Genomic DNA, 23,622 nt, shown 5'->3' with positions numbered 1-23,622 from the left:
TCCCCAGTTGGACACCTACCCACAAATCAATGGTGCTTTCCAAACTTTTATGCACCCCCCTTCACCCCTTTTAAAAGGGTGAAATGCTCTAAGTGCTTTAAGCTACAATATACTTGGTGGGGGGATTGAAGTTTGGGCCCTGCCACCACTGGAAAATTCCCCCCAAGAGCTTCTCCAAATTCAAATTTAGCCCGCAGGCTGAAAGAGGTTGGATACCCCTGCCTTAAACTGGATACCTGGAAACCTCAGTCAGAAGTTTATACGTCAGTATCGGCCATATTTTTCCATGCACGAAGGTGCCCAGGACGGCCATGCCCCTGTGTCAATGGTTTGGGGCATCGGAAGTGAGGCGGGCATGCCAACTGATTAGGGGTTAAGACGAGTTCTCACTCCCTGCAGGCTCTTGTGGGGCGACAGCAGAAAATACAACTCAGTGATTCAGGTGTTTATGATATAGAAATGTTATAATAATAATAAATAATAATAATAATATTCAGCCCCTAGATTTGTCTCTACGTGATGTGTGGAAAAGCCACTCTCGGTCTCAGCTGCTTCCATTAAAAATGTAAATGCACCTTGCAGAGGCGTTGTAGGGTGCAGGCACTCGTGGGTGACGTGGATCGTCTAGATCCATTTCCATCAGGTGTCGGGCTGGGATTTGGAATGGGGAGCGCCTTGGTCGCCTTGTGGGGTGACCTTTGCTGGGAGAGGGGCAGAGGAGTGCGACCCTGTGGGCTCTCCTGGTCCTTCCAGTGGCCTTTGACAGCATTGACCATGGAGTCTTTCTGGGCAGGTTGGCTGGGCTGGGAGATGGGGGCACTGTGTCGCAGCGGGTCCACTCCTACCTGGCCGACCGTGTCCAGCTGGTGGTGCTGGGGAGAGTCGCTCTGCCCCATGGCAGTTGTGCCATGGGCTTCCTCAGGGCTCTGTACTGTCCCCCCATGCTGCTCAATAGCTACATGAAACAGCTGGGAGGACTCATTTGGGGGTGGGGGGTGAGGTGTCCTCAGTACGCTGAATTGTCCATCTTTGCAGCTCCTTCTCCTCCAACCCAGGTGAGGCGATGTCCATCCTGAATCCCTACATGGGCTCAATAATGGACTGGATGCAGCCCAACAAATTGAAGCTCAGTCCAGATGAGATGGAGGCGCTGTTGGTGGATGGTTCATCTGCCCAGAGGGTGGGCCTTCAGCTAGTCCTGGATGGGGTCACACTCCCCCCAAAGGGTGGGGTCCGTAGCTTGGGGTGTTCCTGGACCCAAAACTGTCACTTGAGTCTCAGGTAGACTCAGCAGCCAGGAGCATCTTCTTTCAGCTGAGATGCCCTACCTGGACAGGTAGGGCCTGCCGCAGTCACTCACGCTTTCGACGGGATTTCTGTTACGCGCTCCATGTGGGGCTGCTCTTGAAGACGGTCTGGAAACCTCCACTGGTACAGGACAGGGCTGCGTCCCTGCTGGTGCAACCTCATTCATGCCCGCATGTTATTCCAGTATTAGACTATCCTCATCGGTTATCACTTGAGCTCTGCGACCAATTTAAGGTGCCTGTTTTAACATATCAAGCCCTAAATGGCTTGGGACCAGGGGACCTGAAGGACCACCTGCTCCTAAATCTACTTACCCAGCCTCTAAGATTGGTCTCAGAGGCCCTTCTGAAAGAACCAGCCTCCAAGGAAGTAAGAAGCAGGTCTAACCGAAGAGGGGCCTTCTCCGTAGTCGTGCCCCACCTGTGGAACAGCATCCCAGAAGCAGTTTGCCTAGTGCCCTCATTGCAATCTTTTCAGCGCCAGGAGAAAACAGCTTTATTTTCTAGGCATTTTAATAATTGATTTTATCTTGAAAATGTTGTGATATCGTTATCTTAATCTATATGATTTTTAATTATCATCCCTCAGCTGCGTAGTGTTTCGTTTTATTGCCTTTTGCTATTGCTGTGTGTTTTAATTGATTGCCTTTATTGTTATGGAGTGTTTTTATCTTGTAATCCATTTAGAGGGCTCATGGGCCAATATAGCAGAATATAAATTTAATAATAAACAAACAAATTTAAAAAAAAAGGTAAGGCTTGCTGTGAGAATGTAGGAGTGCTGAAAACACTCTAAGGCTGCATTCCAATCTTTAGACAAAAACCCTACATGTCCCAGCATCCCCAGCCAGCAGGGCTAGCTGGAACATGTTGAGGATTGTTGGGTTTTTATCTGTCTATCCTGCATAGAATATTGCTGATGATCACCCAAAGAGATTCCTGTTGGGCAGTATAGAAATAAAATAAACCAGATTGTGCCTTAATCTGCAATATCCAACCCCCAAGCTTCCCTATTTCGTGTGTCTTCTTTGGTCTCTATCAGCTCTCCCTAACCTATTTTTCTTTGACTACAGTTCTTAGATGGCCATGTCCTCAAAGCCAGCTAAAAATTCACCATACATCCTTGGCTGGCAGAAAGAGAAGCAAAAGATTTGTGCATGTTCAAAGTGAGATTTGAACATCTGGCTAACAGGCATTTTTAAAAGAAAAACTACAACCCATAAATATCAAGAAATACACAGGAAATGGTACACGTTTTAGACTTCTCTGCAATGGAGGGGAAAATATTCTGTGACTCATCTCAGCACCCTTAACGGCCTGTTGAGTTTGACAAATAACAAAAATATTTGCTTGTGCACAGTCTGTGCATCTGTAATTCTTTGGGGCTAAAAACATCCCCCCCCCCCCCCGCCCCGCACCCTGGAGCTGAAGAGGCACCAAGACGGAGCTCGCGGCTGTGCGCTCATTCTTGTTTGAATGACACACTCAAGATGGACCCCAAAGAAGCAAAGCATTAATTGATTTTTTAAAAGAAAATGATGGCACTTTTACAAGCCACTTAGCTTCCTGCATGTTAGGTTAGCATTATTCTGCTGTGGAGAAGACGCCACTGTGCAGAAATGCACTGCTTTGTAATTCCAAGTCCCTGATTGCTTATAAAACATACTGTTTATTGAGTATTAGCACTGGCAAAGTTGTTTATTACAGGAGTGGTTTGCTTAATGCTTATGAAGAGCCATAGAACTTAAATACACTTTACGTTGTCACCTTCTTCCCATTAGCCTGTGCACACAGACACTCCATCATGAAATAAATTACTTGGAGGGCAAAGAGAGAAGCATGAGGAAATTTAATAGGGAGGTTCTTCCATTAAAATATTTTATAAAACAATCTGTTTCTTCCACGGGGACCGGCAAGAGCTGCCCTTGACGGAAAGGCCTGAGACTCAACAGAAAGGATGATGGCGAATCGGCAGAGCAAGGGTCCCAGGGTTGATTCCTGACATCTCCAGGTAGGGTTGCGGGATGCTCCCTTGGCTCCAGACCTCTTCCCTCTGTCGGTACAGATGGTGTTTCTTTGATGAGCTGAGCTGCTTGGTGATTACTTCTCATGCTGAAGGGGAAATTAATAGCTATCCCAAGAATGTCACAAGTCCCCAGTACCCATCAACCGACCGACCGACCGATCGATGTTCTGCCCAAACTAAAGTTCACTCAAAGCTCTGTGGAAGAAGAACGCCCACATCTGGGAAGGGACAGCCCGAGTTCAGTAATCTACACCCTGGAAATCACTAAACTAGACTATATCTTATGTGGGGCTGCCCTTGACGGTAGTTCGGAAGCTGCAGCTCATGCAAAAAGTGGCAGCCGGCTTAGTAACAGGGACCAGAAGGTCCAAGCACATAACACCAATTCTGGCCCATGCGCTGTGCCGGCCTGTATGCTTCCGAGCCCAGTCCAAGGTGCCGGTGTTAACCTGTGAAGCTGCACATGGCTTGCAGTCCCAGCACCTGACAGAATGCCTCTCTCACCTGCAAACTACCCTACCCACACGCCTCCGACTGCCACTTCCAAGTAAGGCACAGTTGGTGGCAGCAACAAGGAAAAGGGCCTCTTTAGCACCCCCCCCCCCCCCCCAGGAACAAGCTCCACACTGAGATCTGCCTGGCACCAACCTTGGTATCTTTTCAGTGCCAGGTAAAGTCTGTCGTGTGTGACAGAGCATTTCATTCATTTTATATCTACTGGGACATTGTCAACTGCTTTACAGATCTTGCAACTTGTTTTGAGTGAGTTATCGTAGTTTTATAAAATGCAGTTTTAAAAGTGGTTTTTAAAAGTCTGTGTTGCAGTTTTAGGATGTTTTGCTGTACGGTATTTTAATTGTATCCTTGTTGCATTTGATCTGTAGAAGAACCCAGAAATGTATTTTGAAATTTCTACACATTACTATATTTTGGGTGGTAGAGAAATATAATTAATCAGTCGTGATAATAATATTAAGCCACCACAATAAAGAGTAGAAAAACAGCTCTGGGTGTCTGCTGACAAAAGCACACGCTCTGACCCAGATGTGGACCAAAAGGTCCATGCCCTGGTGTGCATGGCCCAAAATCACACATTCCTCCCTTTCCTTTTGCTCATCAAAGAAGCATCTTCTGGTCCTCTGAGAGAGCACCTTCTGTTGGTCCAAGAAGAATCAACCAGTTACTAGCATCCGTTAGACCCAATCCTAGTCAGTTCCCCGCTTGGCGCCATAGACCAACACCTTGGATGCCTCATCTGTGGACTGGACTCACTCATTCGCATCGTCTTGAACCAGAAAGGTAGGAGTCAGACCATTGGTCTAGCCAGCCCAGCATTGTGGACTTCCGGGCAGGCATTCCCCCCATCCCTGCCTAGACAGAGGAATTTGTGAAGAATCCGCTTTGTGGGTGGGAAGCCACCAGATGCCCCGGGCTTGGCTTCCTGCATTCCGGGCTGCTTGGTCCCAGCTGTGAATGTGTGTCCCGGGAGGGCACACCCGTGTTTGCAGGCTGCTTGGCAGGAATCACTGCACACAAACACCACACAAGCGGCATGTCTCCTCTGCACGCGTGACTCAAAGTCTTGGCTTGTGCTGCATGTGCCGCGGAAGAAAGTTTCCAGTCGCGCAACTGGACTTCTTTTGAGATACCGCCTGAACAGTTCAGCTTTCCAAGGAAAAATACGTGCTGCTGTCCTAAAGTAGAGCTTCCTCTAGCCAGCATTGTTAGCTTTTGCAAATGACTGCATGATTCACCTATATAATTTTATAGCTATTGATTAGCTCATCATAAAGTGAATTGCAGCTATTGAAGGTGCCATTTATATGAAGTCTGATCCAAGTCTCATTTAAGATAAAGAACCACAAGAACAGTCGCCCATCAGCAAACTGACCCAGTCGCATCGTCTGTCTTCTCCACTATGGGGAGATGGCTTAGATTCCTCTTTAAGTGCTACCTGTTATTCCTAAATGTATGCCTGGTGTGCACGTGTTTTGCAAAGAGGCCTGTCCTCTCTTTTGGTGACACATATCCTCTGTTTTGGCAATGCGCAAGTAGCCACCCAAAGCCCAAGGGTGCAGTTGGATGTATAAGCATTATTCATGAGGTGGGATCCATATCGTGGTGTAGCCAATTTATTTATTTGTTTAGGATTGGTGGGGTTTTAATGTTTGTAAACCACCCAGAGAGCCCTCTGGGCTATTGGGGTGGTATATAAATGCAATCAATCAATCAATCAATCAATCAGCTATAAGAGACACTTTCCTAAACAATTTCTGCACCCATCTGATCAGGTGAATAAGGAAAGGAACCCATGGGAGCTTTGGGGGGGCAGGAGGAGCTTTCCCTGTGTGTCAGAGCACCTCTACATTGGTGCTCGAGAAGAACTGAACACACAACTCACACACACAACCTTGCCACAACTCAGTTGGTCTGCAAATCAGGCATCGCTGACAATGCTCCATGGAACCGCTCTGTTCCACTGCAGAACAGAACGGCACGTTTGTCCCTGCGATTCGCACCTGTCTTGTCAGAGCATGATCAACACCGATCGCACCAAGCGAGAGGACGAAAGTACGCGAACAGCACTTGGTTTTAACGGCCCGACTTCCTCTTGACACTTCACTGGGTCGCTGACCTTTTAATTGGAGCCGATCCACAGGAGAGTATTCATCAACCGTGGAAGAGAAATCGAAATGGCCTCTTTGTTCCCAGGCAGCCAGCCGTCTGCTCCTGCTTAGGCAAGAGGAGTCTTCGATGATGCTGATCTCCCGTCTGGACCATGCCAGAAAGCTCTTCCTTCTTTTAACAGAAGCATAGAAACTGAGTGAGTCAGAAGGGGTCCCCCGGGCCATCTAGTCTGACCCCTGGCTCCAGCCAGCTCCACTCATGACGTGCCCACCATGTGCAAGTCCAGCCTATCCTTGGACACCCTCACCGATGTCAACGACCTCCCGTGGAAGCCCATTCCACACCCTCGGGGTCCTGACTGTCAGGAAGTGCTTCCTGGCATCCAAATGGAACCTGGGTTCCCTGAGCTTTGCTCCATTGGAGCGCGTCCTGCCCTCCTCTGCAGGGGAGAACAGGTCTCTACCCACCTCCGCGTGACACCCCCACACATATCTATACATCCCCCACAGATCCCCTTGGAGTCTCCTCTTTTATAGTATGAGAACCTGCTTGGGGTGTCCATCAGGACGGAAATGCATTCTTCCCACTGCTCACCATTCCCGTATGGGATCTCCTCCCGTAAAATATGTTGATGGACCCCAGCTCAGTTTTAAAAAACGGAATCAGGCATATTTCTCTAGGAGGTTGCATTCCTTGATGCTTTCTGGCAGGATGCTTTTGAAGCCCTACTGGGAAAGATTCCAAAGATGAAAACTGGCCCCTTCTGCATGCCAGGATCTTAACCCACTGGGATCTTTTCCCATGCAGGCTGCTCCGAATGAAAGGGGGCATCCTCATGTCTATGGGGTTCATGCAGCAGAAGAAGATCCCAGCAGACAGTGCCGGCAATTTGTGCATTCGTTCCCAGACACGAAGCATATGGCATTAACAGCTGCAGCTCCATTTATTTGTCATTAACGAGGATTCTCCGTAATTCCATCACTGGAGTGCCAGACAAGCTACAAATACACAGCAGTGCAACTGTATAAGCAGGGAGTCCTGACAGGTTATTGCACTGCCAAATAGTTGTAATCTTGTTGTAATTGTGTGTGTGACTAAGAAAAAGCCAGGAATGATAACGAGAATTTTGCATCTGTCAGGAATTACTTTCTTTGGCTTGGAGAGTGTAACTCCATGCTCTGGCAGTTTGCTCTAAGTATAATGATGTAAAATTACCCAGTTTTCATTATGTTGAAGAAGACAAGGAAATTTCTCAGCAGGAATCCAAAGATGTTGAGAGCCATTCCTCATTTAATTGAGCTATTTCTCCCTTTTTCTCTCTTCTGAAGAACGAGATGTGGGGAATGGAAGGCCTGTCTCTGTTATAAAGCCAATATTCTTCACCAGGGCCTTTCATTTTTATTCATTCAGACTTGGCAAGACTGTCATTTCCAAATCTTCTTCCTTTACAGAACACCTCCAGGGTGGCAAAGAGATCCTTCAGGGTAGCGAGGCATTCCGGGTGTTGCTGTTCAGGGCAAGCATGTCTCTTTCAGTGTGTCCTCCAATTTTTTATCCAATTTGATGTTGGGCTGTGACGTGGTTAAAGCGTGTTTGTGCGTATGTGCGCGCGTGCACGCATGCATGTGATGGGCAGTTTCGGCCTGAAGTTCAAAGGGTGAGCTAGGGTCCAGTCCGATAGGGATAACCAGAACCCTCTGTACTCAGAGGATTATGAGCACCCTGTGCAAAGGAGAAGGGGAACGCTGCCTCCATGTTTTTCCTGCCCTGCAAAAGACTCAGACAGCTGATCTGGGCAACCTGAAGTGCAAGCAAAGGAGGCCGAGTTGCCCTCAAGGCACTTTGCATGTAGTCTCCTGGTGGTGCTGGTCTCCTCCCTTCCCCACCCCATCTCTGGCATCTGTCTTGCCACCTCCGAGATGCAGCCAGTGTGGTCCTTTCTGCACCAGCTGCAGGGGAGAGGGCAGCGGGGTGTGTCCATTGGAGACCCAGCTCAGAGTGCTTTTCCACCCAGGAAGCCAGGTCGGTGAAAAACCTGATAGCAGTCCAGTCAGCCTCTAGGGAGAACTTGCAGAGTGTTCAGTGAAAGGCCTGGAGCAATGCTCTGGAAGAAGAACTTGGGGCAGAGGGGAACAAGAAATGGCGTCACAGGCAATCAGGCTGAAAACCTTCTCTGCAGAGTTCGGATCTTCTCATCACATTCTCCGGTATGGATTTGGCCCACTGGCCGGAGCTTTAAATGCCAGCTGTACAGTAACTTGGAATGCAAAACACGACAACAAAGCATTTCCTAAATCCATGAGGACCAGTTCAGAAGCGAGACCGTGAAAATTCCTTCATCTGGTGCCCTCCAGACCTGGTATACTCCAGCTCCCACAATCCCCAGACAGCACAGTGGCCAGGCTGTATGGCAAAGATTAGTTTGGCACCAGACTGGGGAAGAGCATTTAAAAACATCTGTGCTGGAAAGTGAAATTCAAGGGAGCACAAGCAAGAAACCCCGACGACCCTCATTCTCTTCCATTAGCACCAGCGTGTGAGCACAAAGCTTCCCATATAATTAAATTTGTAAAAGCAGACAATTAGCGTTCTTGGAACTGCTGTTCTTCTGCAATTTCTGTTGTGTTGCTAATGTAGAATTCAGGGGAACGCTCATGTACGGGAAGGGAAAACTGCCTACCACTATACACGGGGGAAAACAAACAGATATTAAAGCAGGAATTCTGAACGGAGGTTGCACGGATAGGATTGGTCCTGGCGGCTCTGAAGCCCACATCTTTTGAGTCACTAGCCGCCCGGCAAAACCTCCGGGATGGAGTACAGGGAGCAGAAAATGAATGTGCAATCCAGAGGTTACTTTCTCGGCATGGTTAGCAACCATTGTTATGGCAACCCTATTAAGGAAAACCATCCAGAGTGTTCAGTCCTAGACAAGCCCTGCTCAGCATTTGGCAACTCAAGGCTGTGGCCTCCGTTGTGGAATTGTGCCTTCTTATAATGGGCCCAACGTACAGCAGCCTCGATTTTGTCATTTTGCTTTAGCAACCAAATAAAAAATAATAGTGATGCTTTAGTGGGGAACATTCCATCTTGCCTCAGGACCACAGCAAGTGGGGAAGCCGGCGTGACTCCTCCAACTCCTCTGCCACAATCCCAACTAATCCCGGAGCAGAAATTACCATGAGGGACAGAACTCCCATTGCTACGAACAAGAGGTTTTTCTGCAGCAGAGAGCTGACCGGGCGGAGCAGTGATCTCGATGGGGTTCTGGTTGCAAAGGAGTCACACGCTTCACATGCTTAAATTGGGACACCTCAGAGCTTACCCTGCAAGGGCAGTAACATCTAAATGAGTGAACTGAGCTCATGGTGGAGGCAGGTCGAGCATAGCAATAATTATTTATTTATTAAAACATTTCTATGCCGCCCCATTCGCCGAAGCCTCGGATAGATCGTTCCAGCAAAAAAAGAAGATTCAACTTGAAGGCTAGTTTCTCATTCCTCTTGAACTTCCCAGCCTCCTGTCCAGCCAGGGATGTGAGCGAGCAGATTGCAAGTGCACGTGAGCAGAAACAAGAGTGGCCCCTTAAGAAATCAGCTTTCTCCTCGGGGGGGGGGTGTGTTGCGGGGAGATTTGCAGCATCCAAGCAGAGCCTCCAGTTTGTCCAGGTGCTACATGGCAAAATAGTCACGTATTTTAATTAACCCATGCCGCTTAATAAAATAAAAGCACCAGGAAGCAGGGCTAGCTAGCGATTGAAAAGGGGACCTAGGGACTGGGCTGGATGGCTTGATGCAAATGTAGACCTGCTGCGCCGGAAATGAGAGATTCCAAATTAGGAAAGGAACCGAAAATGAAACGGCCAAGATCATGGAGGCCTTAAATGTACAAATCTACGATGCGGTCACGCTGTGTACCGTGACAAGGTTGTGGCTGCCGTCATGAGAATAGAGCTCTGGTCCCCAACCTTGAAGAGGAGTGTTTTAAGGTTGGGAAAAATGCAGGAAGGGGGGGACCGAAACGATCAAGGGGCTGGACAAGCCCCGAGAGGAAAGCTCCCTACAGCTGAATCGGTTTAGTATCAAAGAAGGCAAGGAGGGAAGGACGTGGTGAAGGTGCAGAAAGTGGAGGGGGGCCCCTTTCCTCCCCCTCTCGTAATACTAGAACCCAGCGGGACATCTCAGGATTGGTGGGAGATTCAGGATAAAGGAAAGGAAGGACTGCTCCACTCAGCACAATGGAATCCATGTCCACAAAACAACGAAATCTCATCCACAAGACGCATGACGATCACCCCTTTGGGGAGCTTTTCTCAGGACCACGAGCAGTGCAACAGCAGGAAGCCTGCAGTGTTTAACCCGGCCTCCCCCAACCTCCGTATGTTTAGAGTACATCTCTCGGTACACCTGAACATGGACTGTTGGTTGGGGCTGATGGGAGTTGAAGTCCAAAACATCCAGGTGATACCACTTCTAACCAGATGCAGCCTGGCCGTTCACAAGCAGGACTGTTTTTTTGCTCTTGGTGCTGGGATTTAATGAAAAATGGCTTCTGAGCCTGGGAATTGTGCCATAGTTCATTCAATGCATCTTGTGCAGAAGAACTGCCTAACCAATCTGTATCCACGGTCTTCAGCCAACAGACAAAAATTATGTTCAGATGCAGGTTAGGAGGGAGATCATAAAAGACCCATATGTTTTGAATACCTTTATTAGCAATCTGGCTTACAGTTCTTCAAGTAAAAAGTTTGATGCTTCTTTTTGAATAAAAATTAAAATATATACTCTGAATATAGATTTCCCCCATTATATACATGAAATCATATATATATATATATATATATATATATAATAAATATGTATATACACAGAATACAATCTTGTACAGCAGAAGGAAGAAACATGCTCCTTGTTCTGCAGAAAGCAAACACTTCACAGCATTCTCCTGATTCCCGTCTTTAGAGTTTAATTTCCCAAAAAGCGCTGGAAACTTCTGTGATGTGCCTCCCGCCCCCACCAAAAAAAAAAAAAAAAGGTAGCTCTTATTGGAATGTAAAAGAAGTCTCCTCTGGGTACTTCCATCCTTAAAAAGAGAAACAGCAGAATACTAGCAGAATTTCGTCAATTGTCCTGATCTAGCGAAGGATAGGATAGGGAATTGCGTATGCAAGTTGACTCGATTGGCGTTGACTTCTCCCAGCAAACAGCCCCTTCCAAAAGTCTGGAATGGGGTGTCAGCAAAAGGACTGGATTCCATCTCGCACTTCCCGCTGCTCATCCGTGGACCAGGGTCTTTACAGAAAGGGCGCGATCTCCGTGGTACTAGTCGTTCTATTAGCCTGAGGAGAATGAGGTTATGGGAGTGCGAGGAATCGGGAACGGAGCATCCACACGGTGCCTAATTGCGGAAAATGCGGCAAATTTGTTCTGTATTGTCCCGGGAGAAGAGCTAGGGTCAGCGGCTGGAAGTCACAGGGGACTCCCCAAACAGAAGAATGGAGGAGGACAACCTCCCGCTCCTATTGCCCAATGAATGTATGGGGCATGCCAGAATCGTTGTCAAAACTGAAGGAAAAAATAGCTGTGGTAGCACAAGCAGCGCCCGAAGCATCGGCATCTGTGTGTGGAAGAGGGAAACGTCTTGATCTGGATCCAGATCTAGGCATGCCCAGAACGGCCAGGAGGGCAGGCAGCTCCACCTCTCCTTGCATGGCTGGAGGACCCTCCACCTGCGCTGTTTCGGCCTCTCCTGCTGGCACCCAGCATCCTTCTCGATTCTGCTGTGCCGTGATCTCTACAAAGCCGGAGAATAATCTCGCCGAGAGAGAAGAGGGAAAACTCCCACTCTGCTCGGCCTCTCACAAGCCAGCAGTATCGGTCCTTCTGAAGGAAGAGCGGTCTGCGGAGAAGAAATCCCGATGCAACCGTCGAACGTCAGGGAGAGGGGCGAGTGTGGAGGGGCAGGCTGGTCTCACTTGGCATACTGTGTGTAGAACGCCAGCTTGACCCGCTCGATCTGGTGGCACAGCTTGATGGCCGGGCCGAGCTTGAGGTCCATGCATTCCTGAACGGTTGGAAGGGTCAGCAGGAGGAGAGCTTGGCCATCGATGTCCTGAGGAAGGGAGGAAAGGGGACAAGCATTATTCCTCGGAGGGGCATCCTTCAGAGCCTTTTGCAACCTGCTCCGTCTGATCTGCAATTAGGGACCAGCGTTCAGGCTATGACAATGAAAAGATGGCATTTCCGAGCAGAGGTGTAGAACCTAAGCCTCAGAACATTTAATTTTAATTTAAACATTTATATGCCGTCCCTTGCAGCAGTCTCAGATGGCAGGGGCTGCATTCTACCGGTTGGCAGGCTAAAGGCACAGGGGGCTCAGCCCAGGATGGAAGGGCAGGGCTTTAAAATACTCAAGATGCCAGCACATTCTGGATCAAAATTTGTGCTGCTGCTAACAAAGCCTTAGGAGAGTCATTTCCGCCTTTCCCAGTGGGTGGATGCCACAAAAAGATGGGAAACCACCAAAGTATTGGTGGCTGGGGGAATGTGGCAGGGTCATGCCCATGTGGGGAGACCTGGGGAGCTGGAATAGAACCCCAAAGCAGTGGCGCTCCGCCCCTCTTTTCGGGTCTGACTGAAAACTAGCTGATTCCAGCTACAAAAACTTTACATTACATTCCGGCTTGGGACCTGGATACCTGAAGGAACGCCTTCTTCCATATTTGCCCTCCCGCCCCTTGAGATCGGCAGCAGAGGCCCTCCTCCGGGAGCCCTCCGGGAGAGACATCAGGAGGCAAAGTACCCGGAGGAGGGCCTTCTCTGCGGTGGCACCCAATCTGTGGAATGCACTCCCCAGAGAGGTCCGCCTGGCGCCGTCGTTATTTGTTTTTCGGCACCAGGCCAAGACCTTTTTATTCCAGCGATATTTTAATAAGTTTTAATATTGTCGTTTCTGTTTTTAACTGCAGCCAGTGTGGGTCGGGAATTTATTTATGTTGTATTTTATATTGTAAGCCGTCCTGAGGCTTTTTTGCAAATAGGACAGCATAGAAATATTTTAAATAAATAAATAAATAAATAAATTCCAGCTTGAAGAAGAACTTCTTCTGCGGGATGGGAGCAGGGGGTGATGCTCCATATGACATCTAGCCAAACACTGCAGGTGTGTTCGCATTTTGTACCAGGTCATCATGTCCGTGGGAACCCCCCTTCTTTGGGGTCGTGTACGAAGCATGGGCATTCCATAGGAAAGGCGGGGGGAGGGCTCGAGGAGGGAGGGGCTAGTCTCATGGGCATCTTACAGTAAATAAATACAAAAACCACTGAAATACAAAACAAAATGCATGGCTCTAGAGCTGAAACATAGGAGAGGTAGAAATTGTCTGGGGGGTGCTTTTGCTTCCCTCTTTAGGGAAAAATTTGCAAATATCAGGAACATTCTCCAATCTCCAACCCAAACAGAATTCTTGCCCACCACTAGCCGGGTGGAGCTGTCCAGCAGAGGGGAGAATGGGGGTGTGGAAGCCCTTCCGCCCAAGGGCTGGATCCAGTGTCAAAGCGGCTCCCAAGAGCCTCTGTCCAGTTGAGGGCGGGGGGCTCACGGCAAAGGGGAGGGGCCACAAGACCGCCTGCTTTAGGTTGAAGCTCTTTCTGCCAGTAACTAAGCTGCTTATAATGAGGGAAAGCTGCAAAAGGAGAAGAGGGATGCAGGGCAGGCGGCAAGGCATCTGGAGAGCCGCTGCAGAGCCAGGCTGGGAGACTAGACAGGCTGGCTCTAGCCTTAGCTCTGAGCTTATGAAGCCCTGCTCTAGAATGCGGATTAGAATACTCAACATTCACACGCAGCATTCACGGTCTTGCTGCCACTGGCGTTAGGAGCAGCATCTCAACTTTTACATGGGAGGAGGACCCCCCCCGCCACTCCCCAAAAAGCAGGAAGCCAAACCATCCATGGCTGGGGATGGAAAAGCCCAAAGAGCTGGAATGCGAACCCAAGACAGCTAGACATGCCTTCCCAGCTTGACGTTAAAAGTGTGATTCTCCTGCCCTAAAATTTATTCTTCTTGTCCCAATTCGGTTTCCGTATCATTATTGTTACATTGCACTATAAACTGAGTTGTGGCAGCTGCCACGGTTCTCCTGCTGTAACTGTTCGGGTCGTTCAGGCAGGGGAGAGACTGCAAAGCAGGCCAGTGGTACCTGCTCCTGAAAGATTTTGGCAAGCGGAGCGCAATCCGTGAGCCTGATGAACCGAACCACGTCGTTCACCGTCCATTCCAAGGGGTTGCTCTCCAGAATCAGTTTTCCTTCTGGCTCTTGCTTTGCCTCCTGCAGGGGAAGACGGGAAATTACTGAACTGGCAGGGATTTTATGACTCACCTAACCTATTCTGATGTATTTTGGTTCTGGTTAGTTTGATGTATTTATTATGGTGTATTTCTTGGGTGATTTATTGTAAGCCGTCCAGAGATGCACAGTAATTGGACAAGTTAGAACAAAGATTATCCAGACATAATAGCCAACAGGCCTCTGACTGTTGGCACATATCCCATCAGCCACTGTGCCCAACATTCAATCCCAAGGCACATCATTCCTTTTCTGTCGTCTGCCTCTTCCTCTCTGGTCCACACCCAAAGACTGGATAGCCAGAGCAGCTCCTGTAGTTGCCACTCTTTCCAGCGCACTCTATGGTAGTTGCATACCGTGACCATAGAAAAAATGATGCCACATTCGGACAAGGCAAGCCACGATGGTACAGTAAAACCACAGAAAAACCAGTTTCTTATCATGGTTTCTAAAGACCCAACTTACCTTGGTGCAATACCTCGACTGGGTTCACACCAGACCAACAATGGTAAAATACCCTCACGGCTGTCATGTTGTGTGAATCAGCCCCTGCCCCCTACACACACACACACACACACACACACACACACACACACGGCTTGGCAGTATCCCTCCATTCATGGTTGTCTCCTCAGGCACAAGGAGATATGTCCAGTCAATTTTACTGACTCTTTGATTTGCACAGACCAAGGAAGCTGCTACAAGCAGGAATCAGAGCTAGCATTCATTGGCTTTTCCATTTCCTACAGAATCGAAAAGCCAAAACAACTGGATTGCTCAGGGCGAAAATCGCTCTAATTGCTCTTCAACAATATTTCAACAATTACTGCCTGCATAACTGTGTCATCGTTTTCATGGAACAATGAAATCTGTTTGACAATGATTCCAGCGCAACATAAACAGATGACATTATATCACGGTTTATTGTTGATCATATGGGAATATCAAATTATGCAGGGATGGCATGGGGCGAGGATGGGATCCGATACATCCCCATAACAACCCCGGTGGGCATTCACAAGCTCTCCATGCCTCACGCATGCAATTTCTTGCTCAGCCCCAAGGCTACTAAATCAGTTCTGAATGTGCTGCATTCTGTCACATTAACTGTTCATCAGTGTGAGGTCGTTACTGTATTGTTGTTAAATGAGAACTTTCAGCCCATCGGGGTCACTGAGACCCCAGTAGCCTAGAGGAATGGTTTCGTTAGCTGCCGTCCATGGCAACAGCAATTTTAGCACAACCCCAAACGTAAACCGATGACACGGGTGCACACGCATGCGCTGGGGGAGTGAGGCATCGTGGTGAATTTTCTCACTGTAGGAGCATCAGAGCCCATGAAATTGCACAGGCTGAAAGGAATATTCTCCTTATTTAGATGCCTCTTTGGGGGACAATAATGATGCATCACGAACTTCACCGGGAAATGGGCTGCGGAGGGAACGGGCAATTTGAGAAGCTGGAAGATTTGCACCCGCCCCCAAAAAAACCAGGTTGGTTGATCATTTGGCAGTGGTGGCAGTGCCCCCGCCCCCCGCTCCAAGCACCACTCTTACCTTCTGTTTTGACAATTCTTCTCGACCAAAATCCTATTACTAGGTGGGTGCTGAGCCTTTTGATGGTAGGTGAAGTCTGGCCCATCAGGAGTAAAAAGTGGCCATTTCTCCCTTTCCCCTAACTCCCAATCACTGGGCAGTTTCCTAGCCCACTTTCCCGTTCTAAAAGGGAAAGGAGTGATGTCCCCGGAATCCCGTTTGGGAGTGGGAATCTGCCAGGTTCCTCCAGCTCAGCCTCCTGGACTTGGACCGTGTTCGCTTTGCCCTAAGTCGGACTTGGTGCTGAGAGCACCAGAGTAGTCAAGGGTTAGGTGGAGAACCAGCAGGAAGCAGGTCCGGTTTGGTGGGCCCGCTTCACACATGCTTCCCACATGCCTGTCATACAAACAGAGTTCTCCTGCAGCAAAGGGGTCTGTCAGCTTTTGTGAGCCTTCGTGGACTTGGTTACCTAAAGGAGCGCCTGTGTCCATATATGCCCTCCCACCCCTTGAGATCGGCGGCAGAGGCCCTCCTCCGGGAGCCCTCCGTGAAGGATATTAGGAGGCAGAGTACCTGGAGGAGGGCCTTCTCTGTGGTGGCGCCCCACCTATGGAATGCGCTCCCCAGAGAGGTCTGCCTGGCGCCGTCGTTATTTGCTTTTCGGCGCCAGGCCAAGACCTTTTTATTTAAACGTTATTTTAACTGTTGATTTTATTTATTGATTTTAATAATTTTTTGCCAGGATGTCTCCAATATTTTATGTATGGTATCGATTGTATTTATTTATGGTTTGGAAGCCGCCCCAAGGCTTATGCGAATGGGGCGGCATGTAAGTTCTCCAAATAAACAAACAAATAAATAAATAAATTTCAGTCTGGCTCACTTCCTAAGTCAGGGCTGAGCACAGGAAAGAAGTGCAAGACAGATGCATTTTGGGAGAACGGTCACATCCTGAGTCGAAATGCCCTGCCTAAGCTTACAGGCAGTAAGAGCCTTAAGCTAAACTATGCTGGTGACGTGTTGTCAACACCTCTGAATACGTCCACCAAGGACTTCTGTGCTTAAGAGAGAAATCCCCTGTGACAAGTGGAAAAAAAACATGCAAAATACACACATCCATACTCATGCTTCAGAAATTATGAAAGTTGCTGAATTCAACTATCTCCAGGTGAAGAATCTGTGGCTCTTGGATGTATAATTCCCAGCACGGATCTTTTGTTTTTTGTTTTTTTGGGAGGGGGGGAACTCTCCGGAAGCAGCCGGAGGGCATTGGGACCACGGGGAGCACTGCAAACCCTCACCTGCTTGAGTGGAGCCCTTTTCTCTCCTTCGGCGCGTACCATGGACAATGCCTTCCGAGCTCTGCTTCCCCTCTTGGCGTGAGCCACGTGGTCTAGATCCGTGCTGCTGCGCAACTTCATTGTACTTGAACCCTTGGCCAGAGGCAGCCCTGCAGAAGGGAGGTCTGCCTGGTCATCGTGCAGCTCTGGGCTGGTCTCTTCGCTCCCCGTCTCATCATCCAAGCCCTCCGCCTCTTCCTCATCACTCTCCTGCATTGAGAAGGAAGGAAAACATGAAGCGACATGAAGCGGATTATGGCAGCTGGGTGGGCGGGTGCTCAGGCGAATTTATCCGTCTTTGGAAGAATAAACGGAGTAAGTTAGGAAAGAGTGGAATGAAGCTGGACCTCCTCCCCATGTTTTGGAGGTCAACTCCCAGAGGGTCAACCTATGGTCAGGAATGCTGGAAGCTGAAGTCCAAAACACCTGAAGATCTACTTTCTGCCCATCCTGATATAAACTAACTGTCAGAATAATGAGTGAACATTTTTGTGGGCTTGTTGAGAGAGAGAATTGGGGTCTGTCTCCTCCAATGTCCAGCCATCTCAGATGTGTGCAAGGTCTCACTTTAGAGGAGCACAGATGGAAGCGTGAAAAATCTAGTCCCAGCTGCTTTCTGAAATGGTCTGCTCTACTCTGTGGACTCAGATCTCTAGAAATCTTGTTTCACTGCATCTGAGATCCCCCTGGAGCAACAGTTGGGGATCTAACCATCACCTCTGCAGATCCAGCCGGGCCCCGATCCATTAGAGAGGACCGTCTTTTCTTTTGCACCAAAATGGGTTTTCGTCTCTTCTTGCACCTGGCTGGCTGGCTGGCTCTGCTCTGCAGGCTGCGGCTGCTGTTTTCGCCAGGTGAAGGCTTCATGACTTTTCTCCGCTTTCCATAATAATAAGCTGGAATAAAATGGGAGCAGGGAAATGCCGGATTAGCAATGAACCAACCAAAGCTGGAGCATCGGCCTGGGCAAGAGCAGTGGGCTGGCAGCGCTGCGAAAGCACTGAAAAACCATCATGTTTCTCTCGCCAGCTCCCCAAAGCTGATTGGTGAACAGCTATTCAGCACCAAGCAGCTGACTGGTGGAGAAAATCAAATGGATGGGGTACCACGTAGCTTGCTCAGCTGCTGACTCAGCGACTAGGAGGGACATTAGGAAGAATGAGGTATGTTTAGTCTGCAGAAGAGAAGATCAAGGGCTGATATGATAGCAGTCACGAGCTGTCGGATAGGCCATTGTACAGAAGATGGAGGATGTGTTCTTGGTTACTCCAGAGGGCAGGTCTAGAACCAGGTGGTGGAAATGGCAAGGAAGCAGACTTTGGCCAAAAGCAGACGAAACTTTGTAATAGTGGGAACTGTACAATGGTGGAAGAGACTGCCTCTGCAGGGAAACGGCTGTCCCTCACTGGAGGCATTTCAATGGCGGACGGATGGCCATCCCTCAAGGGCACTCCAGCTTCATGCTGCAACGCACAGCCTGGACTGAGCAGGACTGTGGACTAGAGACCTCGGAGTTCCTCGCCACCCCGCAATGGCTGCATTCTGGACGGAGGGGTTGGGGGCAACATCCACATGGACCCTTTTCTTGGAGGCGGTGGCTACTTGTTCGCAACCAAGTGCTTTCCGGGAAAGGGGCCTCATCAGTGCTCATCCTGAGCCCAAGAAACGTGGATCGGTCCCAGGGGTCCTGTGCGGTCAACAGCCACCATCCCGATGCCAGCACGGTGACCTGACACCCCGTTTTCACTCATACTTACTATATTTGGTTTTGGTGTGAACGGAACAGTTTTCGGGACAGGCCTCAGTAACTGGGACAGGGCTGAATAAGTTCGGACAGCATTCCAGCTTGGCACAAACCCGGCGGCAGAAATCCAGAACTTGGTCGGATGTACGGACAATCTTGACCGTCGCCCTATAGGTTTTCCCTCGGTATCTGTTATGACAGGTCACAAGGTAAAAATTACTCCATTGTGTAGGAAGTTCAAAAATGATTATTTTTATTTCTTCCCAGGATCTCCAACTCCTCCTTCAAAAGGAACACCTAAGATGACTTACAATGAGTTTGAAACACACAAAACCTATGTGCTTGTGGATGTTGTTACACTTGTTATTATTCTCTTGCAAAGAGCCCAAGGAAGTTACAAGGTTGTCCTCCACTCCATTTTTACCCTCACAACAACCACCCTGTGAGGTAGGCTAGGCTGAGAGTGAGCAACTGGCCCAAAGTCACCCCGTGGGCTTCATGGTGGAGTCGGGGATGGGACCTGGATCTCCTGGGTCCCCAGCCCAGCCTTCTCCCCACTGCACCACTCTGGCTCTCAGTATATACAGTGAGACCCCCGTGTCTGCTGTTGCATTTCATGAAACTGATGTTGACCACTGGCACTCCACATTCTCAGGGGACAGAAGTGTAGGATCTCTACAAAAAACTAGAAATATCTCTAGTGAAAAAACATGAATCATGAAAAACATGAAAAACTAGAGTCTTCGTGGCCACTGAGAGACAAAACACATGAGCAAAGCTGGCTAGGGCCGAGACACAGAATGCGTAGTTCCCTAGAGATATTCATATTTTTTCTCTAGAGTTATTTGTGTTTTTTCCACTTTTGTGGGGGTCCTGTACCCCCAACTCCCACAAATGCAGTGTTTGCTACTATCTGCGGTTTCTGGCATCCTCTGGGGGGCTTGGAACCTATTCCCCACAGATATGGGGGGTCCTGCTGAACCTGCTACAAAGAAATACAAAGGATTCCAAACAGCTAAAAATGTTGTGAGCTGCCTGGAGTCCCAACACTGGGAATAAGTAGGATATACATATAAAGAGCATAATATCACAACCCCATAAACAACTTGTCAGTGACAACCAAACATTTCAACTACTGCATGAGAAATCCTGTCAGATCCCATCAAAGGCCTGGAAGTAGAGGAAAGTCTCAACTTGGTGCTGACAAAGTAACAGCATTGATGCCAGATGCGTTTTCTCAAGGACAGCATTCCCAAGTCAGGGGCTACTACCGAAAATGCCCTGTTACTTGTTGCCTTCCTCCAAACCTCTCTCTAAGGAGACACTCAGAGGAGGCGTTCAGACGTGGCTGGTTGGGCAGACACAGGTTCCTACGCGGAAAAGCACCACTCAGTCATGTTTTCCAGTCCAGAGTCATAAAACCTTTCTAATTTTCCCAGCGTTTTAAGGTTTAAATTGTCCTTTGAATTGGGATTTTATAGGTGATGCTGTGCGTCACTGTCTTTGATTGTAAGACCGTCCTGAGACTCTTGGTAAGAGGACGGTATAGAAAAGCTCTAAATAAACAAATAAATAGGCCCTATAGGTTAAAGCCAGATCCTTGTGTTGGATCCAGAAAGATGTAGGTTACATCTTCAGGCCTTTCTGCGGCAACATGTCCTCACCGATCTCTCCTCTTCCTCCTCTTTCGGGAGTTGTCATCCTTTTTTAAAGCAGTCCCAGCTAGCGGCCAGTGAGTTCCAAAATTAATGACACATCAGGGCCCATCTTCCTGGTCCATGGAACATCGCCCTTTCCTACCCTACCTTTTGGGGTTTGTGAACTCCCTGTCTTCCAGGCTGCAATCCTGTACACCAACCTTCAACCTTCTCCTGCCTGATGTCCTCCAGAGGTTTTCAACCACAGCTCCCATAAGCCCTTACCACTGGTTGTGCTGGCTGGGGCTAATGGGAGTTGTAGTCCAAATCATTCAGAGCAGAATGGGAATGCAAGCTGCAGTCATCCGGGCAGAGTGTCCAGCCCTTAAAGCCTGGGTCTGAATAAAGCGTTGCCACCTCTTTCTTTTGACTTGCTCCTCACCTTTAAAAACTAGATGGGTAGCAGGTACCTCACAGATCTCAATCATCCTGCAGATTTCATTTGGCTCATGTTTGGAAGCCAAAATCTACAAAATTCCCCATAACATGGGATGGAAATAGGTTTTTAAAAGTTTAAATGTGTGCAAAAGCGAAATGGACAAAGCCGTCCACCAATTTGCCAGTCAAAAGTGCCCCATTTCTAGATCACTGTTGAGCCCAGAAAGGTCAGCCCTGAGCATTTCCAGGGTTCTGGAAAGGTGGGAATCTTTCCCATCTGACATTTATAATGGAACGCTAAATCTGTCTCCCCCACTGAGCTTGGGTGCCTCCTCTTTGTCAAACATTACTCAAGCTTCTCTTTAAAATAATGTGGACAAGCCTCTAAGGAATCCAGGAAAGTAGCCTGTATTAAATAAAAGAAAGCAAAGAATTTTTCAGCATGCCCATGGGGTAGATGCCGAATAAAGAAAGCACTGGACTCGAAGATGTCAGCCTAGGTAAGCATATTATTAATAGCATAATCATTGCTCCAATGAGACTTTTATTTTGCCAGCCATGTATTATTATTATTATTATTATTATTATTATTATTATTATTATTATTTACATCAGAAGCTATTAGCTGGGCATGCTGCATAGCTTTAAAGTTCACTGGGCTTTGCAACTATTGTAGTATTAAAGATTCTGTCTGTAAAATCCACTCAGCTCTTCTAATTAAATGTAATACAACTAAAGTTAAAGGGGCAGAGACCAAAGATCTGGCCTGCATAAGAGAACATTATTATTATTATTGAAGGAAAACAAGCATAAATATTCAAGAACAATGCAGAGACTGGTTCTCAACCAAGGATTTATAAGCAGGCTTGCCTTCTTATTCTGTGTGCATCTTACAGGCACTGCACCTAATGTGGAATTTCAGAAAGGCAGAAAAAAGATATAATGACCATTTACATTTTTTTAAGAAAAGCAAGTTCCTAGACCTCATGGCTGCAGAGCCCAAGAGGACCCTGGGTCGTTATACATGGATTAAATTATACAAGGTAAAAAGAAAAGGCATGCGGTCTGCCACATTATGTACAATATATGCAGATGGTGAAAAGATTTGTCCTCTGTCCAAAAGTTCCTGAGTTGCATTGGGTACTTCCTGCTTACAGAACAGAGGAAATACCCAGACCAGCTGTTCTCCAGCTGTGCAGCCCGAAGCTGAAGCCTTCACCTGTTTGCTGCTTTTGCTTCAGCCCTTCAGCTGCGGCTGCTTCAAATTAGGGTTCCCAGCTGCACTTTTACAGGTTGGGTGAAGGGAAAGTGCAATGGGGGAGGTTTCTACAGGGGGAGAGGCAGGAGTTAAAAAGTTTGGGCCTCTTTTTCTTGCCATGCTTCTGCAAACGTGGCACAGCCTGCAGTGCAGAAGTGGCCAGATGTTCCACACCTGGGCTTGTGGCCAGATGTACAGGGCCATTCTTACTGCAAATGCCAGGGTTGCATTTCCGGCTCTGGGGGAGATTTTCCTCATTCAAAAATACCCTTTCCAAGCCTTTACCATGGGTAGCAAGAGGTTTAAGCTAAGACAGGCTGTTCTCTCCTTCTGCCTTTGGCCTCCTGTTGGGTTTGCCCCTGCCCAGCCCTGGGATGAGCCCCGAGGGCTTCTCCAAAAGGGAGTTTGGCCCAAAGAGGCTCCCACCCCTTCAGGAGTGAGAAACCTGCAAAGTGAATTTAAAGGGGAATCAGCCCCCGTTTTCATGCAGTACCATGTTCCTCCCAGCAGGACAGAGCAGGTGCTACTCTCAAATGGCAAACGAGGGATTTGTTTTCTCGAATGCGCCGACGACAGCCAGCCTTACTTTGCTTTCAGGGTCTCCTCTTGGAAATTCCACCTGGGATCCTCCACAAGCTGCAGCTCCCGCAAAACGCTCCCGGGCTTGTATGCAGAGTTGATCACCAAGCTGAGGACCTGTCGAAAGACAAGAGAAGCAGAGGGACTGCAGTCTCTTTAACAGCACCCTGAGCAAGTTGGTGTGTCTTTCCTTCCTTCCATTTTTTGCTTTTCAAATTTTTCCTCAAGTGGTTTCCTCCCCACTGGCATCAGTGGGGAGCTCCAAGACTGTGGAAATCTCTCCCTGCTCTCCTTGGGGTGTTTCTGGGGATTGGGACCAGCCTGAAGCCTCTCCCGGAATACCCAGGGAACGCTCTTGATCTCCCCCATTTGACATCAATGCTGCAGTGTAAGAGGAACAACGGACCCTGGCTTTGCAAGGATTTGCAGGAGCTTTTGCAATCCTGGATCTCGGTCTCTTCCCCCTCCCTAAGTCCTGCCACCCAGAAGGGGGACAGATCCCCACCTTCTCTCCAATCCCCAGTCTTATTTCTGCAAGCTTCCCCTGCTCCATCCCAGTGGATCGATTAGCACAGATCAGAGAAACTACTGGGAAGGGTCCCCCACGCCACATGATCCTCACCTCTTTCAGAACCAGCACGCACTTCCCTGGACCGACGGACTGAGGTAGCTCAGCCAGCCTTCCCTTGTTCAGGTGTGGCCCCGAGAAGCAGCGATGGTTGATGAACAAGGCCGGACAACTGTACCTCCCGTTGATGGTACCTGCAGGGAAGAAACACGTGCTC

General features: G+C 48.5%; 1 protein-coding gene across 2 annotated transcripts in view; it reads right to left on the bottom strand.

Annotated features, from left to right (window-relative positions):
* Nucleotides 1-11,831: 11,831 nt before the first annotated feature.
* Nucleotides 11,832-23,622, bottom strand: part of SFMBT2 (Scm like with four mbt domains 2) — a 58,091-nt gene continuing 46,300 nt past the window's right edge. For both annotated transcript variants that reach the window (XM_044428392.1, XM_044428402.1), the window contains exons 14-20: nt 23,460-23,599; nt 22,845-22,954; nt 18,939-19,114; nt 17,899-18,077; nt 17,143-17,391; nt 14,160-14,288; nt 11,832-12,072 (exon numbers count right to left, since the gene is read on the bottom strand). In XM_044428392.1, coding sequence (XP_044284327.1) covers nt 11,932-12,072; nt 14,160-14,288; nt 17,143-17,391; nt 17,899-18,077; nt 18,939-19,114; nt 22,845-22,954; nt 23,460-23,599 — 1,124 coding nt within the window. In that variant the 3' untranslated portion in view covers nt 11,832-11,931. The remainder of the gene's footprint in view (nt 12,073-14,159; nt 14,289-17,142; nt 17,392-17,898; nt 18,078-18,938; nt 19,115-22,844; nt 22,955-23,459; nt 23,600-23,622) is intronic.

The sequence above is a fragment of the Varanus komodoensis genome, unplaced genomic scaffold, assembly GCF_004798865.1.
Source record: "Varanus komodoensis strain SLA01 unplaced genomic scaffold, ASM479886v1 scaffold1, whole genome shotgun sequence".
Classification (NCBI taxonomy): Eukaryota; Metazoa; Chordata; class Lepidosauria; order Squamata; family Varanidae; genus Varanus; species Varanus komodoensis.
This window is presented reverse-complemented; position numbering and strand designations above follow the sequence as displayed.